The 19,192-nt window shown below is 49.5% G+C and overlaps 2 protein-coding genes across 5 annotated transcripts in view; both read left to right on the top strand.

The window, feature by feature from the left end:
• The first annotated feature begins 1,685 nt into the window (after positions 1-1,685).
• Positions 1,686-10,822, top strand: AP2M1 (adaptor related protein complex 2 subunit mu 1). Its single transcript, XM_037027537.1, has 12 exons — positions 1,686-1,792; positions 3,798-3,914; positions 5,645-5,910; positions 6,884-6,966; positions 7,377-7,382; positions 7,580-7,715; positions 7,804-7,945; positions 8,443-8,562; positions 8,655-8,790; positions 8,894-8,991; positions 9,469-9,580; positions 10,214-10,822. The coding sequence occupies exons 2-12, from the start codon at positions 3,841-3,843 to the stop codon at positions 10,346-10,348; spliced, it is 1,308 nt and encodes a 435-aa protein (XP_036883432.1). The 5' UTR covers positions 1,686-1,792; positions 3,798-3,840; the 3' UTR covers positions 10,349-10,822.
• Positions 10,823-12,791: 1,969 nt separating this feature from the next.
• The window catches only part of ABCF3 (ATP binding cassette subfamily F member 3), a 21,022-nt gene continuing 14,621 nt past the window's right edge, over positions 12,792-19,192 (top strand). Inside the window, exons 1-14 of one of the 4 annotated variants that reach the window (XM_037071010.1) lie at positions 12,792-12,938; positions 13,164-13,311; positions 13,458-13,537; positions 14,037-14,083; positions 14,292-14,392; positions 14,490-14,612; positions 14,776-15,042; positions 15,338-15,418; positions 15,505-15,564; positions 15,663-15,719; positions 15,836-15,858; positions 15,942-15,997; positions 16,111-16,311; positions 16,408-16,484. In XM_037071010.1, coding sequence (XP_036926905.1) covers positions 12,866-12,938; positions 13,164-13,311; positions 13,458-13,537; positions 14,037-14,083; positions 14,292-14,392; positions 14,490-14,612; positions 14,776-15,042; positions 15,338-15,418; positions 15,505-15,564; positions 15,663-15,719; positions 15,836-15,858; positions 15,942-15,997; positions 16,111-16,311; positions 16,408-16,484 — 1,394 coding nt within the window. In that variant the 5' untranslated portion in view covers positions 12,792-12,865. Of the gene's footprint in view, positions 12,939-13,163; positions 13,312-13,457; positions 13,538-14,036; positions 14,084-14,291; positions 14,393-14,489; positions 14,613-14,775; positions 15,043-15,337; positions 15,419-15,504; positions 15,565-15,662; positions 15,720-15,835; positions 15,859-15,941; positions 15,998-16,110; positions 16,312-16,407; positions 16,485-19,192 lie in introns of those variants that run through there. The other 3 variants (XM_037071009.1, XM_037071011.1, XM_037071012.1) reach the window with 3 other exon arrangements.

Here is a 19,192-nt window from a genome sequence, read left to right as displayed (position 1 = left end):
CCACCTCTTGAGTTCCACTCCACCTTCACAATCTACATAGGCTCACCAGCTAGAAACATTTATGGGCTTAAATCCCCATATCTTACCATTCAGAAGTTCATATCCATTCCACTCCAACAATCTTTCTTGAATTTGGCCCTTCTCCCTCTCTCTGCCTCTACTCTAGTTCACAGGAGCATGGGATTTAGAATCAGGTTGTTCTGGGTTTGAATCCCAGCTCTACTACTTTTTGGTTGTGTGATAGGAGAGTTATTTAATCTCTCTGAGCCTTGGTTCCCTCATACGAAAAAATTATGATAATAATACCTACCTCACAGGGTTGTTGTGAGGATTTAAATTAGATATTGTACGAAAAGTGCCTAGCACAGTGCCTGGCACATGGTAGAATAGGTGCTCAATAAATGGTAGCTATTATTATTATTATTACTATTATTATTATTGCCTCTAAATTGATATGGATTTAGGGTATTTATTGAAGACAAAGCTTTGGGAAAGGTAGGAGTGAAGCCTTGTGTACTGGCTCAACGATCAGAAGTGCCTATGTTCAGTCACTTATAGCTTCAGACTGTGACCACAGTTTGAATGAAAGAGGCCAAATCTTCATTCTGCCCCATTTTGGCTTTCTGGCAAGAGGATGCTGGGGACAGCAAGGGTTGCCACCAGGTTTGCCCTTTCTTGCCCTTCCTTCTTCCCATGACGGGCTCAGCCCTAACTAGGGAAGGCATCAGGGGATCTCTCATCATAGAAAGAGAAAAGCCAACAGATTTTCTTCAGATCAAAGAAAAGCCCTTCTCATTCAAGGTTGGCTCTGTCTTCTCAGCTTGGATGCAAAGATTAACTCTGTTCAGACAGGGTTTTTTGAATCCCATGTCCAACTAAATTCAACTTACCAAAGGTTTACTAAGCAACATATCTGCCTGTTACTACAGGTTCTGACCTTGAGAAGCCGACAGTCATGTAGATATAGCTGATGTAGAATATAGACATATTCTTGAAAAGCATTAGCTAGTTTCTTCCAAATATTTCACTCCCTGTCCCCTTCCTTGGGGTCTTGATGTCCTGAGAAAAGGCTCATGTCTGGCACAAATATATGATGGAAGGAAAAAAGAAACACCTTGGGAGAATGAGGTGGTGTTAGAAAGCAGTAAATTCAGCACAAACACTTCTACAAGTTGTATGTTATGTAGAAAGTGAGAACAGCCAATCCTCGGACTCTGGAGACACTAAAGGTCCATAGCGATCCGAGACTTAACAGATGGACTTTCAAAGGCACTAATCCTCTCGAGGTTCTCAAGGTAGGGACGGGGGCGGGGGCGGGGGCGGGGGCGGGGGCGGGGGGACACTNGTGGAGGGGGGAGGTGGGGGGGGGGGGGGGGGGGGGGGGGGGGGGGGGGGGGGGGGCGGACACTGAAACAGGAACAGGAGGAACTGTGGAGACTACAATTCCCAGAATGCTCACTGGGGAAATGAGTGGGCTGGGATGTGAATTTTGGGTAGGGCTGGTTAAGGCCACTCCTACTCCTCCTTACGAATGTTCTCAAAGGCAGTCGGTAGTTGTAGTTTTGCTAAACCTAGGGAAGCTTAAAATTTAGGCAAGGAGCACGGGCCTGACGGGATTTGTAGTGTGCACGGGAGGCGGACGCACACGCGCACGCGCACGCGCAGCTGAGGCCGGGGCGGGGCCGAGGCACTGCGGTGAAAGCAGAGGCAGCGGGCTGGAGCAGGGGGCGGGCGGACATCTTGGGATCCGGAGAGTGGCCGGTCCGACGGATTTGGGGACCGCGGACACCGGGTGAGCTCGGGATCTGGACTTACGGGGTGAGGGTGGACGCCTGCCCAGCTGCAGTTTTGCTCTTCTCTGCACTGCGCACGCGGAAAGCTGCTCACACCCGGGAGTGGCCTCAGCCTTCAGGTCCCGGAGGGAGCTGTCGGCGGGTGGGGACGCCCGGGGCGCGGTTGCAGACGGGAGGGGAGCGGCCCCCTCCACCTGACCCACCCGGCGCCTCCCTTGAGAGGAAGACCTACTAGAATCCTCCCAGAGCAGGGACGCCGCGCGGCGCCCTTGTCCCAGGGATAGTGACAACACCCCTACCAGTCGGTGCCTTCCCGTCAATGCAAGGACAATCTCCCCATCTGCTAGGACAGTGACACCCGCTTGTGCTGCCTCCTTGGACTGTGACAAGCCTCCCACCCCTTCCTCCCAGTTGAGTGATACCCCAAGGCTCTTATGCCTTATCCCCTGACAGCCCCGCACCCCATGGAACCATCTTTTTCCACGATGTCTTCCACTCCAGGGCAAATGCCTGCCACCCCGTTGTGCGTCTTCCCAGAGTTCCCTTATTCACCACTGTCAGGTCCCTGCTATTTTTCCTCTTCTAAGCTCTGACCTTTGCCAAACTGAAGGGGGCACCTTTCCCCCAGGTGCCCCCCCACCTAGCCCTGTTGCTGCTGTGGGCTCACCTGAGTATACTGCCTGGCTGCTGTTGTCGTTTTGTTCCCTTAATTAAATATTCCATTCCTGGTCTGGGCCCCCCACCTCTGCTTCTCTGGTGCCAGAGCTCCCTACCACTTGATACCTGTGAACTTGGTTCTTTGCCCAGGGCCTACCTCCATTTTGCCTTTCCCCTTCCCAACCTCTCAGTGACTGAAGAATGGGATGTGTCCACCACCTTCAGAGACCTCTTTACTGAGTCGGGGAGATCTTGATGGCCACAGTAATAGACTTTATTTTACAGTTTAGAAAAGTCTGCTAAATTACCTCCTGTGAAATGAATACCAGGGCTAATCCAGTCGATCTAGAACTAAATTAACCCTTTTTGCCCTTGCAAACAGTCTATGTTTATTTGACCCAAATAATACGGATAATTCAGGTATCCTGTCCCTCGCTTGTAGGCACTTGGGCCATAAGTATTGTGAGTCTGGAATCACAGAATTTCTGCTGGAAGAGTCTCTTAATTTTATGTACCTGCACCCTACCTCCCCCCCCCCCCTCACTACCACCTCCCTTTATTTTTATTGCACTTTGGAGCTGAGAAGGAGCCTCCCTTTTTGAAAGTGAGGTGGTCAAAAATAACTAAGTACTAAGCAGCCTAGATCCTTTAAGTGTAGTCTGCTAGGGCTGGGGCCTTTCTACTCTGCTCTTTTGCCTGCTTATCTGACTGCCTGGGAGAGGTTGGAGCCACACTTCTGGATTTATGTCAGGGCCTAAGGCCTCCTTTCTTTCCTCCTCCCCCAACCCTGCACACCCTTTCCTGGAATGTTTAGACTTCTGTGAATTAGAGAGCCAGAGATTCAGGCCCTGCCTCCTTTTCAGAAGGGTAGGAGAGTCTGAGACTGGGGGCTCCTAAAGCTGTCCCTAGGGGCTCCAGACCTGAACCCACTGGAGTAATTCCTGCCACCATGCCATTCTTGCAGCCGCAGGCAGTCCTTCACAGTGACTCACTGGTGAGAGTCTGAGTGACAGTCAGCACAGGAAGGGGCCTAAAAGGATCTTTGCTTAGCTCATTTCTGTGAAGAGGGGGAGGGGGCTACTCTCTGGGCCCAGTCTTGGGAAAGGGAGGGTCCAATGGCTATAGAATCCTGGGCCCAAGTCCCTCACTGTTTCTTTATCCTTTCTAGTGTGAGATAAACAGGAACTGGAGCCTGGCTAGGGGGAGGGGCGTGCCTTCAAGGGCTGCAGGATCCCTTGCTAAAGGGTTGAGTCAGGAAAAAAGCCCAGATTGTGACCTGCACAGCCCCACAGGGAATGTTGGCAGGGGTTCTGAGACCTTCTCTTACCCTGCCTCTGCCTGTCCTAGGTCTGTTCTCAGAGCAATGGGCCTCGAAGACTAAGCTGCCGCCATGATTGGAGGCTTATTCATCTACAATCACAAGGGGGAGGTGCTCATCTCCCGGGTCTACCGAGATGACATCGGGTGAGTCCCCTGGCTGAGCCAGCTGTGTCCCCAACCTTCCCATCCCACCTTCCCAGCATGCAGAACTACATCTGTTCCTATCAGACCCTTGAGTTGGACCATCCCTACCCCTACTCCCTGCTGCATCATGGAAGTTAAGCAAATAGAGCCTGGTTCCCATGAGGTCTGGTAGTGCTGACTCCCAGGTGGGACCTCTGGACTGGTGTGGCAGTACAGTTGGAACTCCAGCCTTTCCTATCTCTAGTGACACACCTGGTTGCTAAAGATGAGTGCTTTTGCCTGGGCAGGTTGATTTCACTTTTGAGGAGGAAGGAGATCTATCTTCTGGTTGGAGTTAGTGACTAGGCTGGAGGTACTAATCCATCTAAGTCTTGCTTTCAAAAGCCCTTCTCATGATGAGAGTCTTCACTGGATTCTTTTGAAAGCCTCTCCAGGCTGCCAAAACCTCTTCCACTCCCTTTTTCAGAAGGAGGCAGGCTGCTGACTCAGCTATTTTCAGTTCCTCTGGGCCATTCCTGGAGGAGAGATTATGAACACTGAGGCACCACTCCCTGGGTCACTGAGGGAAAGGTAGAAGGTCAGAAGCCATGCTGCCCTTTCTGGCCTATCAGAATAACTTCTTGTTCTGGGTTCCTCAGACCTTAACAAGGAGGCCCTGCTTCTCATTCTGCCCCACCCTGCATACCACTGTTCTTTCCTGGCTATGGGGATACATCCTACCCTCAGCAGCTGTAATGAGATTCAGCTCCTCTGGTTCGTGCTGCTCTGTTTTTCTTCTCTAAGATCTTGGGACAGACAATCATAGAATGGGCCTGCTGCAGTGCCCCAATTCATTGGCTCTTGGCTCCCAGGGTAGTGGGCCAGTGTGGGCTTTGTGACTGTCTGTCCATTGGCTGGTGGTGGGGCATGAGCTAGAGTTGTGGAAACACCTGGCTTGCCAGGGCCTGGCTGGCTACACCCATCCACGCCCTGCTATGGCCCTGCATGGACCTGGTTAAGCCAGAGTCAGGGCATATACTGTCTTGCATGCCTTGATGTACATTCTACCCCTTGCCTGTGCCTCGTCTGAGCCTTGACTGCTTCTGCCTCATGGTGTGTGCTGCCTACCCCAGTGTGTTGTGTCTAACCCTCTCTCTCGTTGCTGTCACTCTCCTCTTGCTGGCGTCATTTCTCTCATCCCATCTCATTGGCTGCCGTAGCAATAGGTAAGCGGCCTGTCAAGCTGCTGCCCAGGCATAGGTGGGTGGGGGGTCCTGCCCCCATCCTTGTTTTCTTCATCCTTTTTCATTACCTGAGCTTGCCCTGGAATTGGGTTCTCGACAACAGTGGGTGTCCCTGCTCCGTGGCCCCTTGGTGCTTCTCCCTCAGCAGATTAGAGCATTCTCTGAAGACACACTGGCTTTGTCTAACTTCTAGGGAATCTAGCCTTCCCCACTGGTGGGATGAGTGCAGAAGGAGGAGGTTCTCTTTCTCATGGGGGCCTAGAGCTCACTGAGGAGCTAGAGAAGTGGCAGCTGGTTTGGGGTCAGACCTGGGAGTCAGGAACATATCTCCCTAAACCTGACGAACCTTGCTTTATTCGGGTTACATCTGTCTTCCTGTCATTGAGCTTTAGAGTATGTGTTAGACTTCAGCAGTGAAGTGTGGGTGCTGTTAGGAACTGCAGCCGATCCTTATAGAGTGAGGTTTGCCTGGGTGCTGAGCAGTCCCTGTCCTCCTTCTTCCCTCAGGAGGAATGCAGTGGATGCCTTTCGGGTCAATGTTATCCATGCCCGGCAGCAGGTGCGCAGCCCCGTCACCAACATTGCTCGCACCAGTTTCTTCCATGTTAAGAGGTCCAACATCTGGCTCGCAGCTGTCACCAAGCAGAATGTCAATGCTGCCATGGTCTTTGAATTCCTCTATAAGATGTGTGACGTAATGGCTGCCTACTTTGGCAAGATCAGCGAAGAGAACATCAAGAACAATTTTGTGCTCATATATGAGCTGCTGGATGGTGAGGCTGGCGGGAGTGGAGGGCCCAGGGGTTGGGAACTGATGGGGCTTGACCTGGAGGTAGGAGCAGGTCTGAGGCTCCAGTACCTTCTGAACTTACTTTCCTGACTATCTGGTCTTTTGAGCCCTAAGAACACCAGTCCAAATCCAGATCTAAAGGTTACTCTGAGCCCTGGCTGGTGTAGCTCAGTGGATTGAGCGTGGGCCTGCGAACCAGACGATCGCGGTTCGATTCCCAGTCAGGGCACGTGCTTGGGTTACAGGCCAATTTCCGGCAGGGACCAGTTCCCTGCAGGGGATGCATGAGAAGCAACCGTACATTGATGTTTCCTTCCTCTCTCCTTCCCTTCCCCTCTAAAGATAAATAAGTAAAATTTTTTAAAAATTTAAAGGTTACTCTGAAGTGGAACCCAGAAATAGGCTAGTGAATGGAGGTTTTTCAAGGGCTTAGGAACCTGACTGGGATTTAGCAGCTGGGCCCCTGCAGTAAGTACTACTCACCCTCTTATCTTTGTGGTTTGGGTCTTAGTTCACTGATTCTACCCCCAGCTTTCCATCTGACACCTGCCTCAGCCAGAGGAAGGTGTACTATAGGCCCCTTAGGTGCACTGCATATTGTTATCTCTGTTCCTCAGTAGCCAGCATGATTTAAGTGAACAGAGTTGTTCCCCCTTCCCAACATCTCTGTTTTCTAAGGCTGACAGCTTCTTGACCTCTCACCCATGGCCACGTGACTCTTCTGCTGATTTTCTCTAGCTAAAAAAAAAATAAATCTGACATTTTAATTATTGTCTTATGAAGTATACAATCCCAGAGTATCTACTACAAGGCAAGGGGACTTTGCTGCAGATGATCCCACACTCTTCTGGAGCTGTGCTGGCTTAGACATGTCTAGACATTCCCATCTAAGAAGGGATGGGAATGAAGGAGCCTTCAGCTTTTCCCAGAGGCTGATGGTTCCCTTCTTTTTTCAGAGATCCTGGACTTTGGCTATCCACAGAACTCAGAGACAGGCGCGCTGAAAACCTTTATTACTCAGCAGGGCATCAAGAGCCAGGTATTTGAATTAGACAGCTCCAGGGTGGAACTTAGTCTCCCTTCATCCCAGCTGGTCTCCGAGCCCTGTCCTAGCTGACTTGTGAGCCTGTCTCTGACAGGAAGTGCTGGCTTGATCTTTCCACCATGACAGCAGGCCTGTGTTTCCTTGTGTGGTCCTCTCCCAACCCAGGAGCAACTGACTCAGCATCTCTCTGTTACTGGGAGTACAGATCAAGCAGTTTCCTTCTGCACTGGGGGAAGGAGGAGAGGGGATTGCTCTAGAAGCCTGGGTTCCTTAGGAGGAGAGAGGTTGGACTCTCTTCTGGGATCCAGGGCTTACAGCCTTCTCCTTTTTCTTTTCCACCTGCCTCTTCCTGTCTGTTCCCCTGCTGCTTCCTGTGGGTTCCACATTGACCCTGTGACCTCCAGCATCAGGTAAGGTTTTCCCTCATCTTCCCTTGTAGTTTTGACCCCTTTTCTCCAGGCCTTGCCCTGTGGAGCTTGTGAAAACAGATGGGTTCCATGGTGGGGACTAGAAGCAAAGAGGGATGAGGATTGAGTGGGGATAGAGAAAGGATGATTAAAAGTGGAGAGGAGTGAAGCCATTGTTGTTTGTCTCTATTTCCATGAAGACAAAAGAAGAGCAATCCCAGATCACCAGCCAGGTGACTGGGCAGATTGGTTGGCGGCGGGAGGGCATCAAGTATCGCCGGAACGAGCTCTTCCTGGATGTGCTGGAGAGTGTGAACCTCCTCATGTCCCCGCAGGGTGAGAGCTCTCTTGTGATGAAGCTGGAGGGGGACTGGGGCAATGTCCTGGTCCTGTCTCAGCTTTTCCATTGTCTCTTCATCACCAGGGCAGGTGCTGAGTGCTCATGTGTCGGGCCGGGTGGTGATGAAGAGCTACCTGAGTGGCATGCCTGAGTGCAAGTTTGGGATGAATGACAAGATTGTCATTGAGAAGCAGGGCAAAGGCACAGCTGATGAAACAAGCAAGAGGTGTCTGAGGCACGGGAGTTGGTGGGAGAGGGTCGACCTTGGAGGGCTGAGGGTGGCCTGGTGAAGCACAGACTCCCCCTGGACATCATTTCTGCAGTAGTGCAAACTCCCTCTTCCAAGGGTGTGCTTGGTTGGTCACTCCTGACATCTGTACTTGAGGTGAGGGGATTGTTCTTATTCTACTCAGAGACTAAACCCCTTTGTTTGGTCCCCAGGACCAAGGCACTTCTGTATATATGTAGGGCCTCTGCTCATTGTGCTTGAAACCTCTGGGTCCCAAGCAGCAGAGCTCTCGAGATGATGAGCTTGCAGACCTCCCACTCATCTCTAACTCTGGACACGGACTCCTAAGTCAAAGCTGCATCCTGGAAGCTTTTGTTAGTATATAGTGGGAGCCTCACGCAGGCTCTGGCACCTTTGTGGGTAGGGTAGCCTCCTAGCATAATTCAGTCCCACCATTCTCCTGTACCAATGATACTTTCTGCCCCTTCTTGTAGCGGGAAGCAATCAATTGCCATTGATGATTGCACCTTCCACCAGTGTGTGCGACTCAGCAAGTTTGACTCTGAACGCAGCATCAGCTTCATCCCACCAGATGGGGAGTTTGAGCTCATGAGGTGCCAGCGGGGTGTGAGGAGGCAAGGGGAGAAAGTGGGGATAGGGAAGAGGACAGGTTCTGCTATGCTAAACTTGCTCTCCACTCCTAAAGGTATCGCACCACCAAGGACATCATCCTTCCTTTCCGAGTGATCCCACTAGTGAGGGAAGTGGGGCGTACCAAACTTGAGGTCAAGGTGGTCATCAAGTCCAACTTCAAGCCCTCACTACTGGCACAGAAGATTGAGGTAAGGACAAGGGACTTGGTGGGGAATAATCATTTGTCTTCGGAAATAAAAGCAATTGATATCAGGGCCTGACAGAGCTCCCTGACAGGTGTGTCACTTCTAGGTGAGGATCCCAACCCCACTGAACACAAGCGGGGTGCAGGTGATCTGCATGAAGGGGAAGGCCAAGTACAAGGCCAGTGAGAACGCCATCGTGTGGAAGTGAGTCCTTCCTTCATGAGGCCACAGTGGGGCTCAAGAAGCCTTGGTGTATCCTCTTGTTCAGTTTTACCTTTCATCCTGAGTGCATATGTGTTTTTTGTGGGGGAACTTACTGTTTGCTTCCAGGAGCCTCTGCTTGCTCTCACCCTCTATACCTCCACATGTGTGCATGTGTTTGTACTTGGGTGCGTGCCTACACTTATCAGGATGCTTTAACCCTTGCATTTGCCCTTAGAATACGTCTGTGAAGTGAAACAGGGTAAGGGATGGCATGCCCATGTATCTAAACAGAAACTGCAGCCCACAGTGCTAAAAGAATAGCAGATCCGAGGTTTCATAGCAAGTAGTTATCAAGGTCCTCACCACATTTCCTTGTCCTAGAAACTCCCACAAGCTCCTGGGTTCTCTCTCCCCGCCCCCTTGAAATTCCTCCAAGCTACCAGGGGCACCTGCTGCCCATTGCTCCTGTGTTCCCAGGATCAAGCGCATGGCAGGCATGAAGGAATCACAGATCAGCGCAGAGATTGAGCTTCTGCCCACCAATGACAAGAAGAAGTGGGCTCGACCCCCCATTTCCATGAACTTTGAGGTATGGCAAAGGAGAGGCCTAGAGCCATAGCCAGGTAGGCTAGCTAGGAAAGATCTTAAGAGATCATTCAGATCAACCTCTATAGCTTACTGCCTACAGAGGGGGGGTGACTTTAATTCATAGATCCATTTCCCCTTCATACCTCCAAATAGAAATTGCTGTTCGCACTAACAAAAATCTTTGACTTCTTTTGGCTTGTAAGATAATTCTTTGGAAGATTTTAGATTGCTTGAATGCCAGGTAAGACATGAAGTTTACTTACAGTCAGGAAAATTAGCTGACTTTGCCTTCTGCAAATGGTATGTTAGACATATAATTTTCTCCACTTTATTTTTTAAATCCATAATATTGAGCAGAATATGTCCTAAGGCAGGTCTTTGGTTGCTGCTTTCTGCAGATTAAAGAAATTGGTGCAAGTTGTCACAGGTAGGGCCTAACTTCAAGCCCAAGTGATTGCTAGTTTATTATTGGATATGCTTTCTTCTTTAATAACCTCTTAGAGGACCCCTCACTACCCCACTGGCTTGTTTCAGACCCCAGTCAGTTGCCTTAGTAGAGAGGAAGTAGGGCAGGGCTATGGAAGAGAGGTTGACAGGAAGGCTACAGTCCTAACCATAGCTCTCCCTTGCCCAGGTGCCATTCGCACCCTCTGGCCTCAAGGTGCGCTACTTGAAGGTGTTTGAACCGAAGCTGAACTACAGTGACCATGATGTCATCAAATGGGTGCGCTACATTGGTCGCAGCGGCATTTATGAAACCCGCTGCTAGCTGCTTAATGGCAGCTAGCCCGCCTCCCCACCCACCCACCCTCTTCCACAGGTCTAAGTGCCCTGGCCACCACACATAAGTGTCTCCTCCCTCCTGCTTTGCTGCCTTCCCTTTGCACCAGCCCCTGAGTCTAGGTCTGGATCAACCACATCGCAAGCAGGGCTGGTGGAGCTGTCCCTGGGCTCCCTGGGCAGGGTGGTTTCTGGGACTCCTGCTTCTTCCATCTGTCTGCCCTGGCCTCGTGGCAGGCTGTGAGTTCTGTGACCAAAGCCAGGTGGGCTTCTTTTCCTCCCCTCTCTTATAGCCACATCTCTCGAGTGGGAGGGTTGGCTGCCCCTCACCTCAGAGCTTCCCAACAGCTAGTAATGGATCCCTAGCCCTCAGTCCCTACTCTGCTTTGGGATAGTGTGAGCTTCATTTTGTACACGTGTGACTTTGTCCAGTTATAGACCCAATAAAACTCAGTAGAGTGGAGTTGCTGGCTAAGTGTTGATGTGGGAACTACATGGGGAGACAAACTGGTGTCTTAACTGTCTCCTTTGAGTAGAATTTTCTCTTATGAACTCTCTCAAGGCTTCTTCCCTTGTCTTGGTCTCAATTTTAGGCCTCTCCAAAGCCATCTGATCCCTAATCCTGACTTGTGTTAACCCCAGGTTCCCTGTCTCAGAAGAAAACAGCCTCAAGTACCAGCAACCCCACCTGGCCCCAGTTCTCTGAGAGTAGATTCTTTCCCTAATTCACCTGTAGCTTCAGGCAGGTGTTTTCTAGTTTGTAGAGATTAAGCAAAGTTTTCATGTGGTCTTTTTGAGTCTTCTTGAGAAACTGACCTAATTCCATTCACTTCCCAATTGCCCAGGCTTCCCAAACCTTGGTAAATGGGTTATAAAAGGGAAGGTTTCACTCCCTTAGGGTCTTCAAAAATTCCTCCTTTCTGTACCTAGTGCCTGAGGGGGATATGATGTTCCACATTCTGTTGGTGGGTTGGAGCAGATAAAAGCAGATTTACCCTCACAAATTTTCCCTTGCTTGGTTTTAGCCTTTTTAAACCTAAAAATATCTATTAGAAAATTTCAAAAATAAACATAAGTAGCAAAATACAATGAACCTTCATGTCCTATCATCCAACGTAAACAATTATCAATTCAAGGCCAATTCCCTAATATGACATCCAGTCTGTGTCCACACTTAATTCAAGTGCTCTATAAAACTTGTTATGCCCTGGCTGGTGTAGCTCAGTGGATTGAGCACAGGCCTGCGAACCAGAGGATCTTGGTTAGATTCCCAGTCAGGGCACATTCCTGGGTTGGAGGCCAGTTCCCAGCAGGGGACGCATGAAAGGCAACCATACATTGATGTTTCTCTCCCTCTCTCCTTCCCCTCTAAAGATAAATAAATAAAATCTTTTTTAAAAACCCAACTTTTTACAAGTATCTGGAGTCAAACAAAGTCCACTGTATTTGGTGAATGTTTCTTAAACGTTATCAATCATAGGTTCTCTCTCCACTCTTGCAATGTTGGAGAAACCAGCTAGTTATGTACATAGTTTCCCTGTCAATTCCTCTTACTGTTTCCTGTGAAGTGGCTTTTAGGTCTAGGGGCTTAATAGCTTTATAGCATTATTTTAAATATCAGGAGTGATTCGCAGAAGGGTAAATAAATAATGTAATTTTAGGTGCCAGGTTTAGAGTGGGTTTGGAAGAGTTCCCTTTAACGATGCTAGCAGTAGTAGCATTGTTAACTTATGAGTCAATGAAAAGAAGTAGCCTTGGAGTCATTTACTGAGATTCACGGTACAGAGAAGTCTTGTTTTGGGTGTAGGTAGGGGATAAATAACCACAGAATTTCAACAGGCCATGTTGACGATCTAGTGGTTTTCTTGCGCATTGGCGGTGAGTGAGGCTGTGCCCTGAGTGGTGCAAGGATTGAAAAGGCAATTTTGAATGAGTTGGAGGTGGCGGGTGGGCGGACGGGCTTCTGAGACAAGCCCATAAAATCTGGGAACCATAATACTCCCCTCGGCTGCACAGAACTGTGCCGAGGGGCTTCTGAGAGTTCAGGGACGAGCGTGAATCAGCAAAGATCCCAGGCTGGCTCCAAGATGGACCCTGCTGGGCGCCCACACCAGTAAGGCCAATGCACTTATCAACCTCCTGTCTTTCGGGAAGTTCCCACCCGCTGGACCTTAGGCGACCGACTTCCCACTCACCCTGCCCGCCTTCGTCATCTCCACCTCCCTAAAGTAAGCGAGGCCGGCACGTGTGGCTAATTTTTCAGCGGAAGAGGCGTTGCGCAAGCACAGAAAGAACAGCCCCGCTGCTGACTCCGCGGCACGCGTGCGCACTGTTCCTCGCCCCTTGACCCCGCCCACCGGGTCCCGCTCACTCCGCGCCTTTCTTACGTCTCCACTACGCGTGCGCCTCTAAACGACGTTCGAGCTTTCACTGGTGGGGGAAGGGCAGGGGGCGGGCCTTGTCTGGGATCTCATCACGACTGTGCGGAAGGGAGCCTGACTGGAACATGGCGACTTGCGCTGAAATCCTGCGGAGTGAGTTTCCCGAAATCGACGGACAGGTCTTCGACTACGTGACGGGTAAGCCCAACCGAATCAACACGCTGGGCAGAGCGAGGTGGAAGTCTCGGGGGAAGACTAAGGGAGGGCAGTGCCGGGGCCGCTACTAGGCCTCTCCTCTGGGTGACCTCTTCTCCCGAGGGTGCGTTGAGTCTAGAGCCCGGACCGGAGTCACGGTTCCGGCGCCAAACTCCTTGTATGTTCATTCTACCCTATATTTAACTTAACCTGGCACGCCTGGCCCAGGCGTCTTGCACAGCGGCAGCGCGGACTTCGAGTCTGTGGATGACCTGGTGGAAGCTGTGGGGGAACTGTTGCAGGAGGTGTCCGGGGACAGCAAAGATGACGCGAGCATCAGAGCCGTGTGTCAGCGCATGTACAACACTCTGCGCCTGTACGTGGATGGTCAGGGGGGATTCGTGGGTGGAGATGGGCGGGAGGACGGTCCAGAGATGGGGTGGGGCTGAGGGAAGAAGTTTTAATGGCCATAGAGCTTTTTCCTCAACTCCTCACTCCGCCCTTTCTGTACCTACTGTCAAGGGCTGAGCCACAGAGCCAAGGAAACAGCCAGGTGCTGCTAGACGCCCCCATCCAGTTGTCAAAGATAACGGAGAACTACGGTGAGAGTGAGGGGAGATTGAACCAGCTACTCTCTGCTTTTTCTCAGCCTCCGGGCCCCAGCCACCTGCCTCCTGTAGTTCAGAACTCTTGGTACCTTTTCTCCATAGGACCAGATTGTAGAAGCTATTTGTTGTCTTTACTGAAGGCAAAAGAGACCATTGATGAAGGGAATAGGGTTGGAGGGTTCTCCAAGCTTTGGCAATGGTAGGAAGTATATGGGCTTTGGAGCTGGACAAACGTAGGCTCCCCACCCCTTTTTGTAACTTACTGACCAACTGCTTGCTCTTGTAAGAGTTGCTTATTTGCCCCAGCCTTGTATCTTTCATCTGAGATAGTTTTTTAAGTGCAGGGAGGAAGATAGTTGTCTATATTCAGTATTGTTAAGCTTCAGTATTGTAAAGCTTTCCTGAAAATGTCTGTCTGGTTTATCTTGGTTACTCAAAATATTAGTTTCCCTTCCCTCAGGGGGAAGGTGACTGCTTTTCTTATTGCCTGCAGACTGTGGCACCAGCCTTCCAGGACTACTGAAGAGGGAACAGTCCTCGGTGAGGAACAAAGAATGAGAGGGGCTGTTTATGGTTGGGGTAGGAGTTGACTGACTCTAAATACTGCATTTTTCTGGGGTATTCTGATAATGTCTTTTTCTGTCATCAGGGGTAGGTAAATCAAGAGGGTTAACTTAAGGTGCTCTCTCTGAGGGCTTCTTTTCTGAGCCCACACCCTAAGGTGAAATGGTTTTGTTTGGACCCTTAGACAGTGAATGCAAAGAAGCTAGAGAAAGCTGAGGCTCGACTAAAAGCAAAGCAGGAGAAACGCTCAGAGAAGGATACACTCAAGACCAGCAACAACCCTCTGTGAGTTTAGCATGCAGGGTTAAGAGAGCAAGCAGACTCCACAGGGATGGAAGGGTGGTCGGGAGTGCCAAAAGCCATTCCTTTCTTCATTTAAAAGAGTCTTGGAAGAAGCATCAGCCAGCCAAGCAGGCAGCAGAAAGGAGAGTCGGTTGGAATCATCTGGCAAGAACAAATCCTACGATGTGCGAATTGAAAACTTTGATGTGTCTTTTGGCGATAGGTGAGGGAGTAGCAGTGGGGGGGTGTGTGATGGGTTTTTTTCCCCAATTAAAGGAGAATTTGGAGAGATGAAACGGGGCTAAAAATGTTAGGTTTCTGATGTTAAACTTGCAGTACACTTATGTCTAAAGAACCCCTTTGTCTTCTTCCTGCTGCCCTTGCAGGGTACTGCTGGCTGGTGCAGATATGAACCTGGCATGGGGTCGCCGCTATGGGCTGGTGGGTCGGAATGGGCTCGGGAAGACAACACTGCTGAAGATGCTGGCCACCCGTAGCCTGCGGGTTCCAGCACATATTTCCCTGCTGTACGTAGAGCAGGAGGTTGCTGGAGACGACACCCCTGCCTTGCAGAGTGTGCTGGAGAGTGACACTGTGCGAAAAGACCTCCTGCAGCGAGAGCAGGAGCTCAGTGCCCAGGTTGCTGCTGGCAGGTGAAAGCACTGGGCTGGGGAATAACTAGCAGCAGCTGCCCTTCACATAGTGCCTGCCATAGTGTCACAGTCCCTAATTTGCATGTTCATCCCAGCAGAGCATAGAATTTAGCACTTAAGCCCTTGTTCCTTCCACAGTGCCCAAGGTCCTCAGTGCTATAAGCAGGTTCTTCCAATACTCTGTTCTTGTCCCAGCAACAAGTCAGCCAGTGGTCTGCTTTCAAACTGCAGTGAGTACATCCTCTTGGTCTGCCCCCATTCAGGCTGATTACACTTTCCCCCATTCCCACCCCAGGGCTGAAGGCTCAGAAGCTGCACAGCTGGCAGAAATCTATGCCAAATTGGAAGAGATCGAGGCTGACAAGGCACCTGCCAGGTATTTGAAATTCCCCTTCCTTCCTTCACATTTCACCTTTCCCTTCTGTTACCTCTTCAAACTGGGTTCTTTGACTTCACTTCTAGGGCTTCAGTCATTCTTGCTGGACTGGGCTTTACCCCTAAGATGCAGCAGCAGCCCACCCGGTGAGTGACCCTTGCCATTCTTGACTCTGAATACTGTTGGCTCTGCTTCTGCTGGTGCTGGTGAGACCTACCTCTGATGTGGCTCTGTCTGTCTCCAGGGAGTTCTCAGGTGGCTGGAGGATGAGACTGGCCCTTGCCCGGGCCCTGTTTGCTAGGTGAGTTTTCTGGACCTATTTATGCATACCATGGAGGATGATGGATTTTGCCTCTTGGGAGGCAGCAGTAAGTCTCTGACCTAAAACTTCAAGCCTTGCATTCTTCTTTTTCATAGGCCAGATCTTCTGCTGTTAGATGGTGAGTGTGAAAGTGGGAAAGGTGGTAACACCCATGTCTCTAGTGCTCCAGTCCTTCAATCCCAAATGTGTTCACTTTTCCAGAACCCACAAACATGCTAGATGTAAGGGCCATCTTATGGCTGGAGAATTACTTGCAGGTGAGTGCCTCCAGGTGCTGGAGTAGGTTTGGAGAAAGTCTGCCTCCAAGACACCTGGGAGCTGGGAGCTGACTGCCCTCCCAAACTAGGCCTACTGTCCTATGACCCCTCAGACATGGCCCTCCACAATTCTGGTTGTCTCCCACGACCGAAACTTCCTGAATGCCATAGCCACAGACATCATCCACCTACACAGCCAGCGGCTAGATGGTTACCGGGGAGACTTTGAGACCTTTATGAAGAGCAAGCAGGAGCGGCTACTCAACCAGCAGCGTGAATATGAGGCACAGCAACAGTATCGCCAGCATATCCAGGTGTGGAAGTAGGCAGGGCTGAGAGCCCCTATCCCATGGTTATTAGAGTTGGAGGGAGCGAGGGAGCCTGAGCGATACCTGCAAATCTGTCCACAGGTTTTCATTGACCGGTTTCGCTACAATGCCAACAGAGCCTCTCAAGTGCAGAGTAAACTCAAGATGCTGGAGAAGCTGTGAGTACAGTGACTGGGGCCTAATTCCTGGTCTCTTAATTTCTTGCCATATTTTGCAGTCCACTCTTTGCCTTTCCATTGTAGGCCTCCCCCTTTCTAGAAACCAACTACAACTTCCTATTCTGCAGGAAAGTAGAACATTTTTATGCTGCTCTCAGAGTTAATGTCGCCCCAGGCAAACACTAATCTACTTCCTGCCTGTATATATTTGCTTATGCTGAACACTTAATATGTAGGAATCATACCATGTGACTTTTGTATCTTGCTTCTTTTGCTTTGCATGGTGTTTTTGGCGGTCTCCTATGTCATAGCACATATCAGTACTTCATTCCCTTTATTTTTTTTATTTTGCTTTCTGAGTGTTTGAAGCCTGGGATTTTATTTATTTTTTAAATTATATTTTATTGCCCTGGCTGGTGTAGCTCAGTGGATTGAGCGTGGGCCTGCGAATCACACAATCGAGGTTCGATTCCCAGTCAGGGCACATGCCTGGGTTGCAGGCCAGTTCCCAGCAGAGAACCCACGAGAGGCAACCATACATTGATACTTCTCTCCTTCTCTCCTTCCCTTCCCCTCTGAAAGATAAATAAATAAAATCTTCTAAAAAATTATATTTTATTGATTTTGCTATTACAAGTATCCTGATTTTTTCCCCCTTTGCCCTCCTCCACCCAGCACCCACCACTCCCTCAGGCAATGCCTCCCACCGTTGTCACATCCATGGGTCATGCCTATAAGTTCTTTGGCTACTCCATTTCTTGTACTGTACTATACATTCCCAAGACTGTTCTGTGACTGCCTGTTTGTACTTATTGATCCTCAACATCTTCACCCATTCCCCCCATACCACCCTCTCATCTGGCAACCATCAAAATGCTTTCCATATTCATGATTCTGTTCTTATTTGCTTAGTTTTTTAGATTCAACTGTTGATAGGTACTTTTGCCATTTTATTGTTCATAGTTATGATCTCCTTTTTCCAATAAGTCCCTTTAACAGTTCATATAATAGTGTTTTGGTGAGGATGAACTTCTTTAGTTTTTTTCTTGTCTGGGAAGCTCTATCTGCACTTTGATGCTAATTGATAGCTTTGCTGGGTAGAACAATCTTGACTATAGGGGTCCCTGGTTTTTAAGACTTGAATATTTCTTACCAGTCCCTTCTAGCCTGCAAAGTTTCTTTTGAGAAATTAGCTGACAGGCTTATGAGAACTCCTTTGTAGGTAACTCATTTCTTTACTTGCTGCTTTTAAGATTCTCTATTATCTTTAAACTTTGGCATTTTAATTATGATGTGTCTTGGAGTGGGCCTTTTTGCATCCATCTCATTTGGGATTATTTGTGCTTCCAGGACTTTCATGTCTATTTCCTTCACCAAATTAGGGAAGTTTCATTATTTTTTTTCAGATAGATTCCTAATATATTGCTCTTTCTCTTCTCCTTCTGGCACCCCCATGACATGACTGTTGAACTTCTTGAAGTTGTCCCAGGGCTATTTGTACTATCCTCATTTTTTTTCTTCTTGTTGTTCTGATTGGTTGCCTTTTGCTTTTTGCTCCCTTATGTTCCAAATTGATTGATTGAGTCGATTCTTGGCTTCATCCATTCTACTGTTGATTCCCTGAAAATTGTTCTTCATTTTAATTAGCATATTCTTCATTTCTGACTGGATCATTTTTACGCTGTTGAGGCCCTACTAAGTTCCTTGAGCATCCTTATAACCAGTGTTTTGAACTCTGCATCTGATAGATTGTGTATCTCTATTTTCTTCCGTTCTTTCTCTGGAGTTTTGATCTGTTGTTTCATTTGGGCCATATTTCTTTGTCTCCTCACTTTGACAGCCTCTCTCTGTTTGTTTCTATGTATTAGGTAGCGCTCCTTTGACTCTGTGTCTTGGTTGTGTGGCTTAATGTAGTAGGTGTCCTGTAGGGTCCAGTGACACAGCCTCCCCACAGCCTCCCCTCCCCTCCCCAAGCTGGGTACTCGAGATGTGCCTTTCATGTATATGCTGAGTATATGCTCCTCTTGTAGTTGAGCCATGGTTGCTGTTGGGAGATTAATGGGAGGGATTTACCCAGGCCAGTCAGCTGCAAAGGACTGGCTGTGATCACTGACCACCACCCTCTGCCCTCCATGGAGGATCAGCTGTGCAGGGGCAGGGTGGTGCTCCAGCACGGTTTATAGCTCTCCACTAGGTAGGCTGGCCCTGGGGTTTTCCGGGTGGTGCAGGCCAGGGTTGGACCCCACCTGTGTTTTGCCTGGGACCACCCTGCCTGAGCAGTAAAGCAACCTGAGATGGCTGCTTCTTGTGCTGGGCTTGGAGATTCCCATGTGAAGCCAAGCTGTGAATCTAGGCTGGCTGCTGCTAGTGCTGAGTCTGGGGCTCACTGAGGCCAGCTGTTGCTTGTATGAGAGGATTTAGGAAGATGTGAAGCTATTAGTCAAGACCAGCCATTTAGAAGGAAATGTAGCTTGAATCCATAAATTGGGAGGGGCAGAGTCTGTAGGAGTCTTCAAGGAGAGTCAAACCATGTCAGCCAAGTTGATGGAGTCTCAGATAGTGTACCAGCCTGCCAACTCTATCAGGGAAGGGTTTAGTAAAGGGACAATGGCCTCTGTTTGCCTTGATGCAGACACTTCAGTTTCTTCCTACATATCACTGGTGCTTTTCAAGCTGCACCCCAGTGCTAGAGCTCAGAGTGAGTCCGA

Source organism: Sturnira hondurensis, unplaced genomic scaffold, assembly GCF_014824575.4.
Source record: "Sturnira hondurensis isolate 20B ecotype Veracruz unplaced genomic scaffold, ASM1482457v3 Scaffold0019216, whole genome shotgun sequence".
In the NCBI taxonomy this organism is placed as follows: Eukaryota; Metazoa; Chordata; class Mammalia; order Chiroptera; family Phyllostomidae; genus Sturnira; species Sturnira hondurensis.
Note: the sequence above shows the minus strand (reverse complement) of the source record. Positions and strands in the feature narration are given on the sequence as shown.

Excerpts from the sequence above, each read along its gene's own strand:
- AP2M1 (XM_037027537.1), top strand. The coding sequence starts at position 3,841 with ATGATTGGAGGCTTATTCATCTACAATCACAAGGGGGAGGTGCTCATC. Across the intron at positions 7,946-8,442 it reads GCTGATGAAACAAGCAAGAG|CGGGAAGCAATCAATTGCCA; the intron begins GTGTCTGAGGCA and ends CCCTTCTTGTAG. Across the intron at positions 8,992-9,468 it reads GAGAACGCCATCGTGTGGAA|GATCAAGCGCATGGCAGGCA; the intron begins GTGAGTCCTTCC and ends CTGTGTTCCCAG.